General features: G+C 40.0%; 2 protein-coding genes across 4 annotated transcripts; both read left to right on the top strand.

Annotated features, from left to right (window-relative positions):
* The first annotated feature begins 923 nt into the window (after positions 1-923).
* rpl38 (ribosomal protein L38) lies at positions 924-2275 on the top strand. Its single transcript, XM_077739081.1, has 5 exons — positions 924-1003; positions 1207-1233; positions 1661-1721; positions 1984-2106; positions 2198-2275. The coding sequence occupies exons 2-5, from the start codon at positions 1231-1233 to the stop codon at positions 2221-2223; spliced, it is 213 nt and encodes a 70-aa protein (XP_077595207.1). The 5' UTR covers positions 924-1003; positions 1207-1230; the 3' UTR covers positions 2224-2275.
* A 387-nt stretch (positions 2276-2662) lies between these two features.
* On the top strand, positions 2663-15845 carry ttyh2 (tweety family member 2). Of its 3 annotated transcripts, none has more exons than XM_077739538.1 (14): positions 2663-3085; positions 7117-7301; positions 8807-8918; positions 10670-10896; positions 10987-11082; positions 12122-12194; positions 12532-12601; positions 12705-12760; positions 13327-13419; positions 13491-13583; positions 13668-13810; positions 14030-14215; positions 14286-14364; positions 15173-15845. In XM_077739538.1, exons 1-14 carry the CDS (start codon positions 2957-2959, stop codon positions 15251-15253), a joined length of 1623 nt encoding a protein of 540 aa, XP_077595664.1. In that variant the 5' UTR covers positions 2663-2956; the 3' UTR covers positions 15254-15845. The 3 variants fall into 3 exon arrangements, with proteins under 3 accessions (XP_077595664.1, XP_077595662.1, XP_077595663.1); XM_077739537.1 differs by having other exon boundaries at positions 2665-3085; positions 10676-10896; positions 13668-13814; positions 14034-14215; XM_077739536.1 differs by lacking the exons at positions 14030-14215; positions 14286-14364; positions 15173-15845 and having other exon boundaries at positions 2664-3085; positions 10676-10896; positions 13668-13951.
* Positions 15846-16196: the final 351 nt, after the last annotated feature.

Raw genomic sequence — 16196 nt, 5'->3', positions numbered from 1 at the left:
CCCTATTTCCACCTCTGGTTGAATCCAACGTAACTTCCTGTTTAACAAATGTCCTTCAGATTCTTCCTTCAAAGTAAAATATTTGTACACGATATTAAAACCCTGAATATGGAGGTCAAAATTGTGAATTAGGGAACGTCTTATACTAGATAAATTGTAATTGTCTTGATTTTGGGGAAGGTAATGGGTGACTTTGTAAACTACTAATCACCCTCAGCCCCCTCAATGATACTCCCGTGCTGTCTCCATGGAAACGGACCCATCCTGTCACTCATACTTTAACGAGCGGGTGTACTCGCCTCGAGTGGGCCTCTCCTGCTGTAAATTATTGACAACATGCGTTGATCTTATTTGAAAGGAGAAAACTCAAGCAGGGCTCATTAAAGTCCTGACATAAATTAGCAAACATTACAACCGACTGGGCTGAGATTGACACCTGCATTTATGCTGAAATAAATGGGCGTGTCCGTTGTTATCGGGGGCAAACGATGCAAAGTCTGAATGCTAATTACATCTTCTTGTGAATAACAAATTCGAATAATAACTTTGATATCCCAGGGGCCCTCCAGGAACGGAGTTGGGCACCCCCGGGCGAGATGCACAAACATGGCAACCTCTGACTAGGAATTCCTGTCTAAAAACAGTGATTTGACAGTGAGATCATTTTAATAATTCATAAATTAAACACAATTCAGTACATTCATTAAATATTGGCGCACTAGGGATGTGGCAGGGATGAAAAAGTAGGTAAATATTGTAGAATATTGGAATTCAGCATTAAAATTTATGATATGAAGCCATGTAACAAGGCTGCAGAATGCCAGCTGTATTTTAAATTCTTTCAAATATTGTGTTTGATATTTAAAGGCTTCCTAGCATATATACAGCGATAAATACGCCAAAAAGTAGTAAATTTGGCTCTCCGCAGTTGCCATAGTGACGTGTATATAACATGCTAAAGCGGAAGTCCCGCCCCTTTGCATCCTTTTCTTTGCTAGCCAGGGTGAGCATCGCAATTTTTCACGTTAGCATAATTCCAAAATCTTCATTCATCCACATAATCCAAGTATAATACCCACATAATTACACAATCATATATTCCTCCCCTTCCTCTGAAATACTTAGCGCATCCATTTTTCATACAAACTGTCAATAATCTCAGTAATAGGCAATTGTCTGACTCCGTCTCTTTTCTGTGTCTTACAGCATTCTGCTAGCTAACACGGCGCCATGGTAAGCAAATTAAAATTGAGACATGTCCTTGCAAACTCATTAACTTATCTGTTTTATGGTTAAACTGTGAATTAAACTATAGTTTGGGGAGAAAACGTCGTGCTTGAATGGGTAAACTGAAGCTAGCATGAGTTACAGTTGTAATTATAGTAGCATGGCGTCCATATTGCTAGTAGACGTCTTGCTAACGTTACTACGGATCAATAAAAGTGAGAATATGAGGACCAAGAACAGCCACAAACAGTGGAAGTTCGAGTATGGGTTGTAAAGATTTCAATAATGCATGACGTCCATTTTATGTTATTAATTTGTTCCTGAGACTGAGCTGCAAGGGTCCCAAACATGCTGACTTGTACACTAACAAGCTACATTTAATACTTAATCTAATGCATGGGTGTTGAATTAAGTTGTCTTGTTTTGTTTTTAGCCTCGCAAGATTGAAGAAATCAAAGATTTCCTGCTGACAGCCAGGAGGAAGGATGCTAAGTGTATGTAAACAACAACAACAAATGTGTAACATCACTATATTATTGCCAGATATTTGTAAACAAATGTAGGTACCAGTCATATCCATAACCTGTTGTAATATGAATAATTGCTTTATATCGTCAATGTAATGTACTATTATATACTAAACCTGAAATAATGTACATATAATAACAATTCAGACCTGCCATAAAACCTGTCAAGTGACCTTTTGCTAGTTGTTTCCTTAAAGTTCCTTATTTTTAAATTCTTTTTTGTCCACAGCCGTTAAGATCAAGAAGAACAAGGACAATGTCAAGTTCAAGGTTCGCTGCAGCAGATTTCTGTACACACTGGTCATCACCGACAAGGAGAAGGCCGAGAAGCTCAAGCAGTCTCTCCCACCCGGTCAGTGCAAACAAACAAAAACTAAATACTCGCTTTATTGACCTGACAATTAACCAAATATTGGTCTAATTTGTTTGTTTTTCCTCCGCAGGTCTGGCTGTCAAGGAGCTGAAGTAAATGATATGTACAAAAAATTGTAATACAAATAAAAAAGGAGAAAACAAAAGTATTTTTTGTCTTGGTCTTTAATGTGATATTAACTGTCAGGTCCATGCTAAACATTCAACAAGGTTGAACATAAATAACAACAGATTGATGATATTTTGACGTATTGAAACATCATTTATGTTTACTTAGATTATTTGGAAGTTTATCCTATAACTTAAAACATAATATCCAAACATTTTAAATACCTTTATTCGCCACTAGATGTCAGTAAAACATTTCCTTTAAACGCCACTTTTTTAAAATCACTCCCAAATTGCAATTTCCTCCTTCGTCCGCCAGGCGGAACCAAAGCTATTCTTTAAATTTCCCCAATTGAGCCCAAAACTTGTACACATACGACCACCCAAAACCTCTCTCTCTCGTAGCATCACGTGTCGCGTCACCTCGTGGCTATGGTGCGCGCTCCCACTGACTCATGCACGCGCATCCTGGGTCCACACACCCGGGATAAAGCTGCAGCTCGTCATTCTTGACCAAGTGGGGCTTTCCACTGGATCGAAGCATTCCACTGCGTGTTTTGATCTCGCGTGCGTGAGTGTGTGCGTGTTTCCACCACTCAAGCATCCACGCACGCACCGAGGATGTTGTCATCTCTGCCTTTGTCTCACAAGAGACGGGACTGAAGGAGGACGCTTATAACTTTTGGAATTTTTGGGGGGATCCGGCTGGGGCGTGGGTCGGGATGTCTTCTTCACGCGTGGATTATATCGCTCCGTGGTGGATTTACTGGCTGCACAATTTCCCACACGTCAACTTGAGGTTGCAGCCCGTGGACAACAGCTTTGAACCCGAAGATGGAGACTACCAGCAGGTCAGCATCATCCCGAGAAGCACTTTTCATCCTTGAATGGCACTTTTTTAATGGGGTCATTCTGAAATCAATTCACGTGACAGTGAACAAATTCATTGTTTCAGATGATTCATAACATAACTAAAATCCTACTTGGAAAATAGCCATATTACTATATTAAAATCAGTCCAATGTAGGGAACATTGTTTATCAAATCTAAATCTGTCTCCGTGCTCATAAACCTCAAAAAAGAAAACCATACTTTGAATCGTTAAGTTTTACTTCAAAGCATAAAATAAGGTTATTTCCCAGTTTTAGTGGATTGGACGTCTGGTGCTGTCAAAGAGTTAAGAAGGAAATTAAACCAAAAGAATCCACAATTAATAGAAAGTGATTTGTGTATGTGAATTTGTGTGTATGTGTGTATGTGTATATGTGTATACATATATGTGTGTATGTGTATGTGTATATGTGCATGTATATGTATGTATATGTGCATGTATATATTATATGTATATGTGCATGTATACATTATACATGTAGTACATGTATGTGTATTTATATATATTATATATATTCTAATTGTATTTTTTTCTCTTAAATTGCATCCCAAGTGGTATCATGTAACATTTTGGATAATGGTTGAGGCCATCTGCCATGTGACTTTTGACCATTCTTGTTTTTTGTTTGGCTTAATGAGCGCCAACAATTCAATTTAGAGGTCGTGGAGGTCAGATGACTGAGGGTAGGCCTTCCCATTGGTGGAAAAGTTGCAGCGTGGGCTGAATTCCTCACCGGACAACGTGTTCTGGCTTTTGTCAAGCAGAAGGCATCATGTGTTCCGTCATAGTCGGTTTTGGACTTCCTAAACAATGCCTTTTTATACAGGTAGCTTAGCCTAGCATGGGTGCTAATGAGCAAGGCATGATTTGGGTTTTCGTCATTAAAGCTAATCAACGTAGACTGAGGAAGGTTTAGCACTCTACTTTGCATTTAAAAAGTATCTAAAAAAATTGCAGTATTGTCATATCCTAATTTTCCTCTCCCTTGGCTTTTTCTTGCCACAAATATATTAATTTCAATTAAAAAAATCCCACATTTTATCCTATTTTCCATCCTAAGACAACCAAATGCTGACTCTCCATGTCATCACTCTCTGCAGTAGACACAAGAAGCAAAACAACATGCCCTCCTGAGGCCAAAATCCACAATAAGTGATGGGGGGTGGGTTTCTCCTTTTGTTGCACACTCGCTTCCGGCACCCTCGAGTCTTCTGGGTCGCCAGTGTTGACTTTCCAAGAGCGATCTGGCTCAAAACAAGAATTCCAACATGGCAGAAATCAGAGAATCGGAAGGACGTCACCCCCTCTTCAAGCTAATTTGCCACAACGAAGCCCCCTTTCTTCCTCCCCCCACTATTGGGTCACCATGACCTAATGGCCCCCCTAAAAGACCCTGGTACAACCCCCCCACTTCACTGAGGATGATGACGATTGGAGGAAGGGCGCCGATGGGGGAGGGTGATGGGTTATCTGGGTAATTATCATGGCAGTAACTCAATGTTTGCCACTGGTTAGCGATAGAAGCCAGCGATGGTTCATCTGTGATGTCATAATGGATGATGGGGAGTTGGTCACGCCCACAGGACATTATGGATATGTAAATACAATTATATGTTGATAAAATTAAAGATTCTGATTGGGAAAAATGCACTAGATGCTAAAGAAAATGTTTTTGAAGAAAGAATAATTAATCATTTTGATTTAATTAGATTTGAGAGGTTGCCAGGTTGAGGAAATTCCCCCTGTTTGGATGTAAACAAAGTGCAAATGTCATTTTACTTTGGCTTTTTTGCTCAAAAATATGTATCATGAATATAAGATGAAATATCAATTCAAATTGAATAGTAAAACTCATTGCTTAATGTTGTTTCTTCTTATATGCTATCTGTCAATCAAACTAGTGCTTAATAATTGACATCATCAGCCCTAAAATCGACTATATTTTCTTTTTTTTCTCATATTAAAATAATAATAAAATTATAATAATAATACTCTCTTATAACAATAAAACAATACAATTTTCTCACTTAAACACATATTTTTTTTCAAACATTTACAAGCAGCAAAAATATATTCCATTAAAACCTGGCAGATGTTTTCCAAGTTAACAGCAAGTAGAAGTGCTTCTCTTCCCTATACTTTATTATTTAAAAGGCATTATTTCTGTAAAAAAAAAACTTTGTAGTGAAAGTGCTAAGGCGGACTGGCCGACTTGGGAATTCCCCACAAAAATAGAAAGCCCACATTTTTTGTCTTCTTCTCCCAGGCGATAACAAAGAGCCCATCTAGGATGTTGTTGACATTAGGGATGGGCGATTATGGGTTGTGGGCCTCCATCGCTCGCCGCATTCTGTCGTTCCCGCGCGTCGTCTTGGCTGCGGGGAATCACGAGATGGCTTTTGAATGGCGCCGTCACATGCTGCTCCATTCAAATAGTCGCCCACGGTTCCCCTTTTTTTGCTGGTTGCTATAGAAACGGGCCGGCGTTTCATTTGTTCCATCCTGACGTGTTTTCGTGCGCCCGGATGTCGTGAGCCGGGGAACGCCGAGTACCGGCATGGAGACAGAAAGTCGTTAAGGGCCGTAATATTTTATGAGTTCAAAACATATCTTCAGAGACCACACACACACACACACAGAGTTTGTTTATGTAGCACAGATGTGTTAAAGTGGTGGTCCGCGGGCCAAATCTGGTCCAACATGTCATTTTGTGCGGCCAGAGAAAGTATTTTTTTTAAGTTTATGTTATGTTTATATTTAAGTGAATTGGGAGTATTTGCTGTTTTTCCCTTTTTAATCAATAATTGCATTTTGTTTACATGCAAAATAATATTTTTTTCTGTTTGCAGTGTTTTTAGTTCAAAAAGCATTTTTTAATATGTGAAAATAATGATGTACAAATATTTTCCAGTTTAGTAGTGAGCATAATTAACAAATATTTTGCTTTTTTAGATTAAAAAGAATACATTAAAAGATGTTTTCCCTTAGTAAGAAAAAAATTCAAATAAACATGATTTTTTATCAATAACAAACTACTTTTTCCATTTATCACAGCCATGTCTAGTTTACATTAACCATTTCTGTTTTGTTTCTCTTTGCCGTAATCTTGGTATTTCACCCTCTTTTCGGAGCTTTTAATTCCTGGTGGGATGCATGACACTCGCCGCGGGAACATATGGCTCGGCGAGCAAAAGATGTTAAGATGTGCGGATGGGGGGGTTGTAACGATTGTGGGGGGGGGCGCTCAAACCCATCTGCTCGCTTCAGCTGATCTATTTTAGTAGCGTATTTCACAGAAGGTGGGACGGAGAAGAAGAGGAAGCCATTGCTGGGGGGTTGTTGAAAGAGTGGAAATGAAGAGCGGCATGAGGATGGGCAGGCCGGCATCCAAAGTGAAAGCCCCCCCTCCCCAACCCCCACCACCACTATGCAGTTGGCCTCATTTCTGTAGGGCCTTCTGATGTGGAGATGATGGCGTACTGATCACGGTGTTCAAACGAGGCGGAGAAAATGCCGGTTTTGTTGTTATTCTTGCAAGGAAGAGGTTGTGGGAAGTTCAATGGGGGGTGGGGGGTGTTCAAACTTCAGGTGGCGGGCTACCAAGGGGACTGCTATGTGGGTTTTTGGTGGTCTGTGGGGAATTGGGATGATTGGAATGAATGGGGGGCCTTCAAATGATGGTTGAAGTCGGTCTATTGCAGTTCTTGGAATTAACACTAGAGGGCAAATGGTTTGTTATTGTTTTGGTGATTAAATACAGTTAAATGTGGTCAATGGAGTTGTTTTGTTGGTGTTATTGACTTTTTAAAGTGTAAATAAATATATTGATTAGGAGTAGAAAGTGATATTTTTTGTGTATGTGGCCCATAGTCAACTTTTATTCATCTTTGTGTATGTTCTATATGTCAAATTGTCTGTGTGCTATGCTGGTTTAAAACCACAATGCTGTCTTATATGTGAATTATTGATCAGATGTGTGGTCTCGTTTAGTCTCTGCTGTTTCTGGGTTGCGTGGCGGCCACGGCGTTGGGCGTCAACCTGCTCTGCCTGGCCGTTTACTTGAGCTGTCTTTGCTGCCGCCGCAAAGACGACGACGACGGCGTCGAGGCGGATGGCAAGAAAAATACGTCACGTTGTGTCACCTGGGCGGCCGTGTCCGCGGGCCTCGTCACTTGGTGAGACAAACACAACTTTTGCCAAACAAAAAAATAATAACTGAATTGAGGGTAAGGCTTATATGCGCATAAAAAATGCAAAAAACTACAATGACGTCATGACACAAGCAAATGCGTACTATATTTATTTCACATTTATTGCATAGCCATCTTACCAAGTAGTTTACAGTATTGGGTCACTATGCCACAACTAAGGTTTCAACTATGCAGAGGCAAACCTTTAAAAAAAAGCAGTTTTAATGCATTATTTGTTATCACTTTTAATACTATTTATTCTATAGTTGTTTTTGCATCCTATATGTTATTGCCATTTATTTATATGGATATATTACTCCATATTTTGTCTTTTAAAAGACACATGGTCCATTTGGGTTTCAACTATGCAGAGGCAAACCTTTAAAAAAGTACTCTATTGCAGTTTTAATGTATTATTTGTCATAGTTTTTAATACTATTTATTCTCTAGTTGTTTTTGCATCCTATATGTTATTGCCATTCATTTATATAGATATATTAGTCTATATTTTGTCTTTCAAAGACACTGTCCAAGGACATTTGAGCTATACTTTGTTTCTACCCTCAAGTTTCTTCTTGTTATTCTCACAGTGTTTTCAATTTGTCCTTCTATTTACCGGCCAATGCCTTCAACGCATTTCCTTTCCGCCTCTCGTTTACTTTGTAGCGGATAGCTAGCTCGCATGACCCCATCTCATTAGATGTCTTCGCAAAGTCTGCGGACACTTCCTTAAGCGACACTCGCAGAATACGCAATGACCCGTACGCCGCTACAACGACGTGATCCGAATCGGGGAGTGCTATCAGCCAATAGCACGCAAAGTATGGGAAATAGCCGCTAACGTTGCCAGACATGCAACATACAGGAAGTGACGGCACATGGTTAATGGTTAAATCAGTGGCTCATTAAAGCGCAAAGTGGCTAATTGAATCTAGTGCAGTGGTGGCCTAGCTTTAAAACATGTGATGGTCATGCTTTTTTTTTAGTCTATGTGGGTTTTTGTTGTTGTTGTTTTGCTGCTGCCATTTCTTTTTTAGTTTTCCTTTCTATTCCCCGTCTTCTTTATCCTCTGCATTGGCATTATTCGCCATGACAGTTGTGCACCGTCTGTGATCTCTTTGGCTTAGACGCTAGCTCAAAATAGTATTCTCTTTTTTAAAGTGAATAAGCACAATTTTGATGTATGAAAACCGCTGCCTAGCGCTAATCTTGAGCTTTAGCATCAACACAATAGCAGATTAGCCAAGGGCATTAATGCTAAGTCATAATGTGTGGAATTATAGCTAGCATGTGGCTCAATTTGTGTTCAATAAAACTTTCCAAACAGCATTTTATTATCTTTCTTGGCTTTTTTATCCACTACTTATAGACTATTGTGTTTAATTTACCTGCAGGCTAAAGTAAGCTAGTTCTAATGTATTCATACAAACATGACACAATGGGCAATATAATCATTAAAGATTGGACAAGTGACTGTTCCTCTCTCACAGTGTGGCCGTGGGTGTGGGTTTCTACGGCAACAGCGAGACCAACGACGGGGTCTACCAACTGACATACTCGCTGTACAATGCCAACAACACGCTGAGTGGCGTGGATAGCTTGGTAGGTATAACGCAAAAAGTTCACAGTTGCTAATTTTTAGCATTTTGACATGAAAATTGACCTTTTCAAAGTTTAAACCTGCCTAAAAACTGCAAAATAAATCTAAAAACATCCTCCCATAGAACCCTTTCCATGTTTTTGACAGTAGAACGTAGCATAAAAACGCTACTAGGTTTGGATGTGACGGTTTTTATTTGTTAATGCCTTGCTCGGTGGATTTCTGAAGGGAGTCTATGCGTCTATGGACTGTTAAAAAGTGCTGGTTTTAATCCGGACAAAGAACCCAGTGTCCTTTGGTTCCCCACGGGAAAGCAAGCGGTTATAATGAGGGTGCAAAAGGGAAGCATTTTGAAGCTTTCATTGCAATTGGAGAAAGGCCTCGTTTCCTTTGTCCATATGCAAGGCACTGATTGGCCACGGTCTGAAAGATATGCAGATAGTTCTCACAAAACCTCCATACCCACGTTTAAAAAACCCAATCTTTTGAAAGTATTTACTTTTTCAACTTGGAAAACTTAACCATGGACAAATACCCCAATTTAAACCCCATAGAGCACTTTAGTTGAAGTAATTCCCATCCTCTTCAAACATTTATGCACACCCACAAGGTTTTTATTCACATTTAGTCGTCCGTAAATTTCCCAGTGAGGTTCGTGATAGCAATTTTATAGTTATTATTATGGTAATAAAACCTGGAAAATACTCAGTTGTGTTTTTTTTACTTGGTATTATTGCGAGAAAGTGTATAGAAAGCAGATAAAGTCACATTTCTGCTATCAAAAGGAATGATCTTACACTTTTTTTATTACACGCTTCAGTTTCCACTTTAAAGTTTAATTAGATTTTATATTCTTGTGACAAATTTAGTTCACCATGGACAAAAATGCACCAAAAGTTGTAAATCTCTCCCAAAAAGACCCAAAATTTCATGACAGGACAGACAAAACAAGTCGAAAGAAGCCATTTTGGATCTGTTTGAAGTTGTGCTCAACGCCGTCAAATCCGTCAAAAAGAGTGTGACAGTGCAAATGTTCCAAATGTCACGGTAGCTTTATAATATTCATATTTTTCTACAGCTTGTCAAGATAAAATCACAACATGAAATTGCTTTGCGCCGTCAACTAACTCAAACCAATTACGACGCTCGGATAAAATCCAAAGGGAAAATCATATCTTCCTCTACATTTAAAATCAAATTCTCACACAACTGCCGCCCTAAATATAGCAAAACTAGCAAACAATATATATATTTAACACAAAACAACAATATTCAACCACTTATCTTTACATGGAACAGATTTAATCAAAAATAACATCCACTTCCACTACGTAAACATCACATTTCCGCTATTAGCATGCGCATCGTCTTCAATAACAAAACAAATATTACTTTATTCTGTATTAATCAGAATTGCAGTGACATTTCCGAGCAAAATATTAACATTAATGAGCTCCATCAACTCCTTTAGAGAGGCCACGGGATTAAAATAACAACTAATCACTCAGGAAACAATACAAACGACTACGCTATTAGCCTCAACGCAGTCTCAGCTGAAGCATTTATTAGCCTTTTTAATTATCTCGCCATTTCATTGTAAACAAGCGCTGTTTTCAAGCTAGGCTACTTGCAGTGTGTGTGTCTGACTCATCATTGACTGAATCCTTCTGCTGTAGTAGTTGCAACTCCCTGGTATATTATGTTATACTCCAAAATGTCAGTTAATAATTTGGACTATTTTTTGCATGGTGAGCTGCAGGTGAGCACCACCATGGGCAACATGAAGAGCGGTCTTCATCAACACCTAGCCCGATTGGACGAAATCTTCGCCACGCGTGGCGACTACGTACAAACGCTGCAATTCATGCAGAAAATGGCCAACAACGTTATCGAACAGCTGGTGGGCTTGCCCGACTGGGCCCAGGCCGACATGGACTTGGCCTCTGTAGCCAAAATGGCAGCCGACATGGAGTACTATAGGTGAGCCAGGGTTTCAGTTTCACTTATGACAATAACTAGCTTTGGCTACATGCTAACGTTGTTTCTTGTGTTTTTATTTGTGTTATTCAGGTGGCTAGCTTACTTGCTACTTCTCATTCTGGATTTAATCATCTGCTTGCTAGCTTGTCTGGGACTCGCTAAGCGATCTCGTTGGCTTCTCACTACGTGAGTCTGCCATTTTTTTGTCGTGTTGTTATTCTCTGGGAAGGTGGATAAAAAATGTGTTACGATGTAATAACCATCCAGAGTCGATTGGGTAAACATTCTTTGGTGTAGACATCCGCGCTGCGTTTAATCGGACCGTTGAGCGGCGCTAAATCAAAATGGGATTGGAAAAAATATGACAGTAGGACTGTAAAATGAAAATTGTTTGCTACAAAAAGTTTTTTCCCAAGAAAAACTGCAAATCCAGAAATTGTTTTGCTGATACAAAAAATACTCATTTTCTTAGCTAACATCTTCAAGCTTGTTAGCTAGCTGGTTTGAAACTCCGACATTAAACAACTATTCTCTAACTAGCTTAAAATAACACCCATTAATTGGTTTTGAATGGCCTCCTTTCTCCGTTTTTAACCGTAAACATTGGCAGCTTGCGGTCCAGCTTTCAGTTAGCGCCTAGCTAGCAGCGTTTAGCCTCGTTTCCTTCAGGGAGAGCGTTCAGGGAGGCGTAAAAATCCAGCGGAATGTCCGTCCATCCAGCCGTGCATCGCCCTGTCGCCCTCAATCGCTCAGATTCCCTCGCCCTGCATCCCATAACAACTCACGCGTTGCCACCCCACTTCAACCCGCATTTAGCTCCAAGCCATTTTGTCCAAACATCCCACGGGATGCTCTTTTTTTTCGGCCAATTCGACTGGAATTTATAAGCGGTTTAAATAATACCATCCAATGTAGGTCACAAATCAAAACAATTACAAGGTTATTGATTAATCCAATTGTGTAAGCAAAAACACCAGCTGTACCAATCATCGCATATCAAGTATTCAATAATAACAATTAAGGTCAGAACTCAAAAACAACAACTCTGCATCAGTAATTTTGTAAACGTCCTTCCAGGTCTGCATTCCAGCAATATATTATATATACTATAATAGTATTACAGAATAACTCCAACAATGTGAGCCTCCTGGAATCATTTTTAGTGCAATTTTGCTTATTCACAGATGAAGTCATTATATACATATTTGTTGGAATACTCCATTAGGATGATGCTGTGCGGGGTGCTGACGTTGATACTCAGCTGGGCTTCGTTGGGGGCGCAGATGGCCGCCGCCGTGGTGAGTTTTTGTTTTAATCCATTTGAAGATTATTGATTTTTTAAATATCATTATTAATCCCATTATTGTGCTATTAACCAGACCCGGAAAAGATAATCCCTCCAATGAGCAAAAAGGTCTCATTAGCGAGGACTTTGGAACGAATTAGGGAATTTACATATAAAGTACACTTCTACTTACTAAATTTACAAGTTACGAAAAAAGTCTTGGAACCAATTAGAGTAGAGGTAGTCACATTTCTTCAAGCCTGGCTCGTTAAAGTTAGTTTTTCAAAGTAATATTTCAAACTAGGTTGAAGATTGGCCTCCTTTTGAGGGTGCTGTGTGCTTATTTTTAGGGTACTAGCGACTTCTGTGTGGCGCCTGACAAGTTCATCCTGAGCCAAATCAAAGGAGTCGTCGGCACAGGTGAGATCACTGACTCGTCATTGGCTATAAAGCCTCTTCACTAATTGACAGCTTTTGACAGGCGACCAATCCATTTGAACTGGGACACTCATTTGTCTTGCAGATATCGTTCATTACTATGTTTACTGCAACCAGACGCTGAGCAACCCTTACCAGCAGGTAAATTGATATTAATAGTCATAAATATGACCGAGTAAGTGAGTTTTAATATTCAAAACAGCTTTCCATTGTGTTATTTACTTTAGGAAGTGTGTTAGAAAGGCACACATACTGTTCAAAGTCCGTATGAGCAGTCGCTGATTGGTTGATGGAGAAGGCCCGAGCTCCACCTCTCGTTTCTCAAATATAGTTTTATATTTTTGGGTTAGTGTCTAAAAGATTGGTTTAAAAAACAGCTGCAGAAAATGGCCCAGGGCTTCATTTAGATGAAAATAAGGTTTAAAAGTAGGCCAAGTTTGCCTTTTTAAGCCAACACTGCTCTTTTTAAAGTAGTGTAATATTTGGGTTTTTCTGCCGTCTGGCGGTAGAAATGTGTTATTACACCCTCCAGATTTACAACAAATATAGAAGTTTTAGCTTCCCTAAAAGTCATCTGTCATCCAAAATGCTCGCCACAAATGAAAATAATCATGATATCATCCATTTTGGAGCAAAAATATGAAATTATTAAAATCTCAAATTGCATATTTAGGTTTAAAAATGGCATTTTCATCCTTTGTTTGCAGCCTCTGACACTTTTCCAGAGATCTCTAACCACCATGCAGATCCAAATCCAAAGTTTGCTCCTGTTCGCCGTGCCACTCTTCCCCACAGCGGAGGTACATGCTAACCCGCTAACACCCTCGCCAACCATGAACGTCGGCCATTTTCTCTTTCTACCACCCCGCAGAGAGACTTGGTGGGCATTCAACACGTTCTGAACTCGTCCGAGGCCAGTTTGCATCAGCTGACGGCGTTATTGGACTGCCGGGGCCTCAACAAGGTACCCACCCAAAAAAAAGGGCGGAGCCCAATCACCTAACGGCAAAGCGGTAGATTAACATAACAAAAACGGGTTAACTCTCAGGACTACCTGGACGCCATGGTGGGCGTTTGTTATGACGGAGTGGAGGGGGTGCTCTACCTGTGCCTATTTTCCATACTGGCGGCATGTGCCTTTACCATCATGCTTTGCGCCATTCCCAAGGCCTGGAGACAGATTGCTAACAGGTCAGTGTTTGGGAAAAAACGTTTAAAAATGACTTAGCGTTGGGTTTTTAAAGATGCTAATGTGTGCTAGCTGTGGTATGTCAATAAGGTTGGGATTTATGATCCGGAAAATACATTGTTGGATAGTTGCTCCCCTTATGGGGGGAGAGGGGGGTTAGAATCCTAAGAGTTTGTATGTTTGGATGTCAATCATTTTCTATCCTTAACTCCACCCCCCAGCGAGCAGGATTATGACGACATGGACGAGGAGGACCCCTTTAACCCACGGAGAAACCGAATGGGCTCCCAAAACCAGAACCACAGCACTTTGCCCAGCTTTTGTAGCTACAGCAGCAGTATGGGCAGCCATGACAGTCTCCAGCCCCCTGTGGTCCCCCTCTCCGGCGCCCCCGTGGGCGACTACATGTGAGGGTTTCAAAGCGGCCTCGTGTCCGGACCGATCCGGCTTTGACTGGTCCTTTTGTGTTTTTCTCAGGAATCAGACGGCGCTGTTCGGTGGGAACCCTCGTTTCGAAAACGTGCCTCTGATTGGACGAGGCTCGCCGCCACCCTCGGTAGGTCTTGCTTTAAATTTGAATATCCAATTATTATTATTTTTTAAATTATTCATTAATTGGGAATTTTCACTTCCAGGAATAATCCAAAATCACACAATTTAGCATTAAATGGCTCCCAATGATGATTAATTTTCACACATTATATTTAAAAGTCACTTGTTGCTAAGTAGAATTCACATAATCACAATTGCCAAAGCAAAAATTAAAGTCATGGTGTCAAAGTGACGGCCTGTGGGCCAAATCTGGCCTGCCACATCAGTCTGTGCAGCCATTCTCACGAGCAGATGGCATGGAGGGGAAGTAACACATTTAATATTTCATGGGACGTGAACATCGTTTAGCGTCAAATTCCCCCAGGAGGCGACCAGTGAAAAGCATGTTTTGCTATTCTATGACAAAAAATAGCCAAGCTGCCTCCGTCTGGATTTTTTAAAAGAGACAAAAGTCCATTTGACATTTGGATTTTCATTCACTCCTTCCCGCTCGAAAGTGCTCGCTGCTTTTCGGCTAACGGCTTCTGCTTTTTGTTTTTGCTCGTTTGTCTGTGGTGTCTCTGCTTCTTTTGTTTCGTCAACTTTCGAAGATATATTCTCAGCCCTATAGAAACCGAGTAAGTCTTCATTTCTTTCAACTCTTCCATCCTTCCTTTATTTCACATTCTTCTCTGTGCACTTTTTCACATGGATGTCTCGCAAGCTAACCAGTTGCTAGGTTAAATGGGGAAAAACAACAATTGCGCCTTATAGTCCGGATTATGCATTTGGTTTTTTGAGCTAAATGTCTCTTTCTCGTTGTGTCCGTGCAGTATTCTCCCAGCATGAGGGCCACCTACCTGTCCATGACCGAGGAGCAACGTCGACATTTCGGCAACGATTTCCAAGCGTGAACGTTTCCGATTGTTACCCCAAGGGGGCGCCACAACGACTGGAACACACTCCCAGTGCCGTAAACTGGGCGTGGCCATTTTGGGGGAGGTTCAACGAGAATACCTGAAGGTCCTAAAGACATTTTTGCGCAGAAGCTGGGAAAAAAAGTCAAAGTCAAGCCAAGAAAACACAGTTTATGACCTGATTTTTCATCAAAACGATGACACAATTTTGTTTGAATCTGCATGCCCGATGCAGATTTTTTCACTTTGACGTTGGGACACCTGGAAATGATTTTTACAACTTATTTTTTTTAATGATCTTTGTTCGTGGTGGCCGATTTGGGTTTGTATGTCATTTTTTCGTTGCCTATCGACTAATTGAAAACTGGACGTAAGCGCAACACCAAATTTGTTGTGCAACTGTCGTTAACCACTGCATTGAGGCAAATGATTTTGTTGGAGAACTTGGCTATTGATAATTAATATAAATAATAATATTTGATGCAATGTTTAACTTTTTTTCAGCATGTTACACTGTGTAGAGGCACTGAAATTAATGCCCGATTCTCTTTTTGGGGCCAAAAACCTTGTGTTGAATAAATATTTTTTTTGTATTGCTTTTTGTATGTGAATAGAATTAATTTGATACAGCATTATTATTATATTATATTTTAATCTCATTCAGATATAATCATTTTAGAATATATCTTCGATTTTGGAGGATGTATTCATTTACATTGTCGTGTTATATTTACATTTTAATATCCACTTATATACATAACTTTAAATAGATAACTTGAAAATAGGTGGATTTAGATATTATTATATATATACGTTTTTAAAATAACACACCACCATTTTAAAAAGTAAAAACTACAAATCTCAGGGGGGTGGGGGGCAGTTTACTCCAGCGCGCTCACGTTTCCAGGGGCGACGTGCGCGTGCACCAAGACGCTGTAGT

The sequence above is a fragment of the Stigmatopora nigra genome, chromosome 18, assembly GCF_051989575.1.
Source record: "Stigmatopora nigra isolate UIUO_SnigA chromosome 18, RoL_Snig_1.1, whole genome shotgun sequence".
Lineage (NCBI taxonomy): Eukaryota > Metazoa > Chordata > Actinopteri > Syngnathiformes > Syngnathidae > Stigmatopora > Stigmatopora nigra.
Note: the sequence above shows the minus strand (reverse complement) of the source record. Positions and strands in the feature narration are given on the sequence as shown.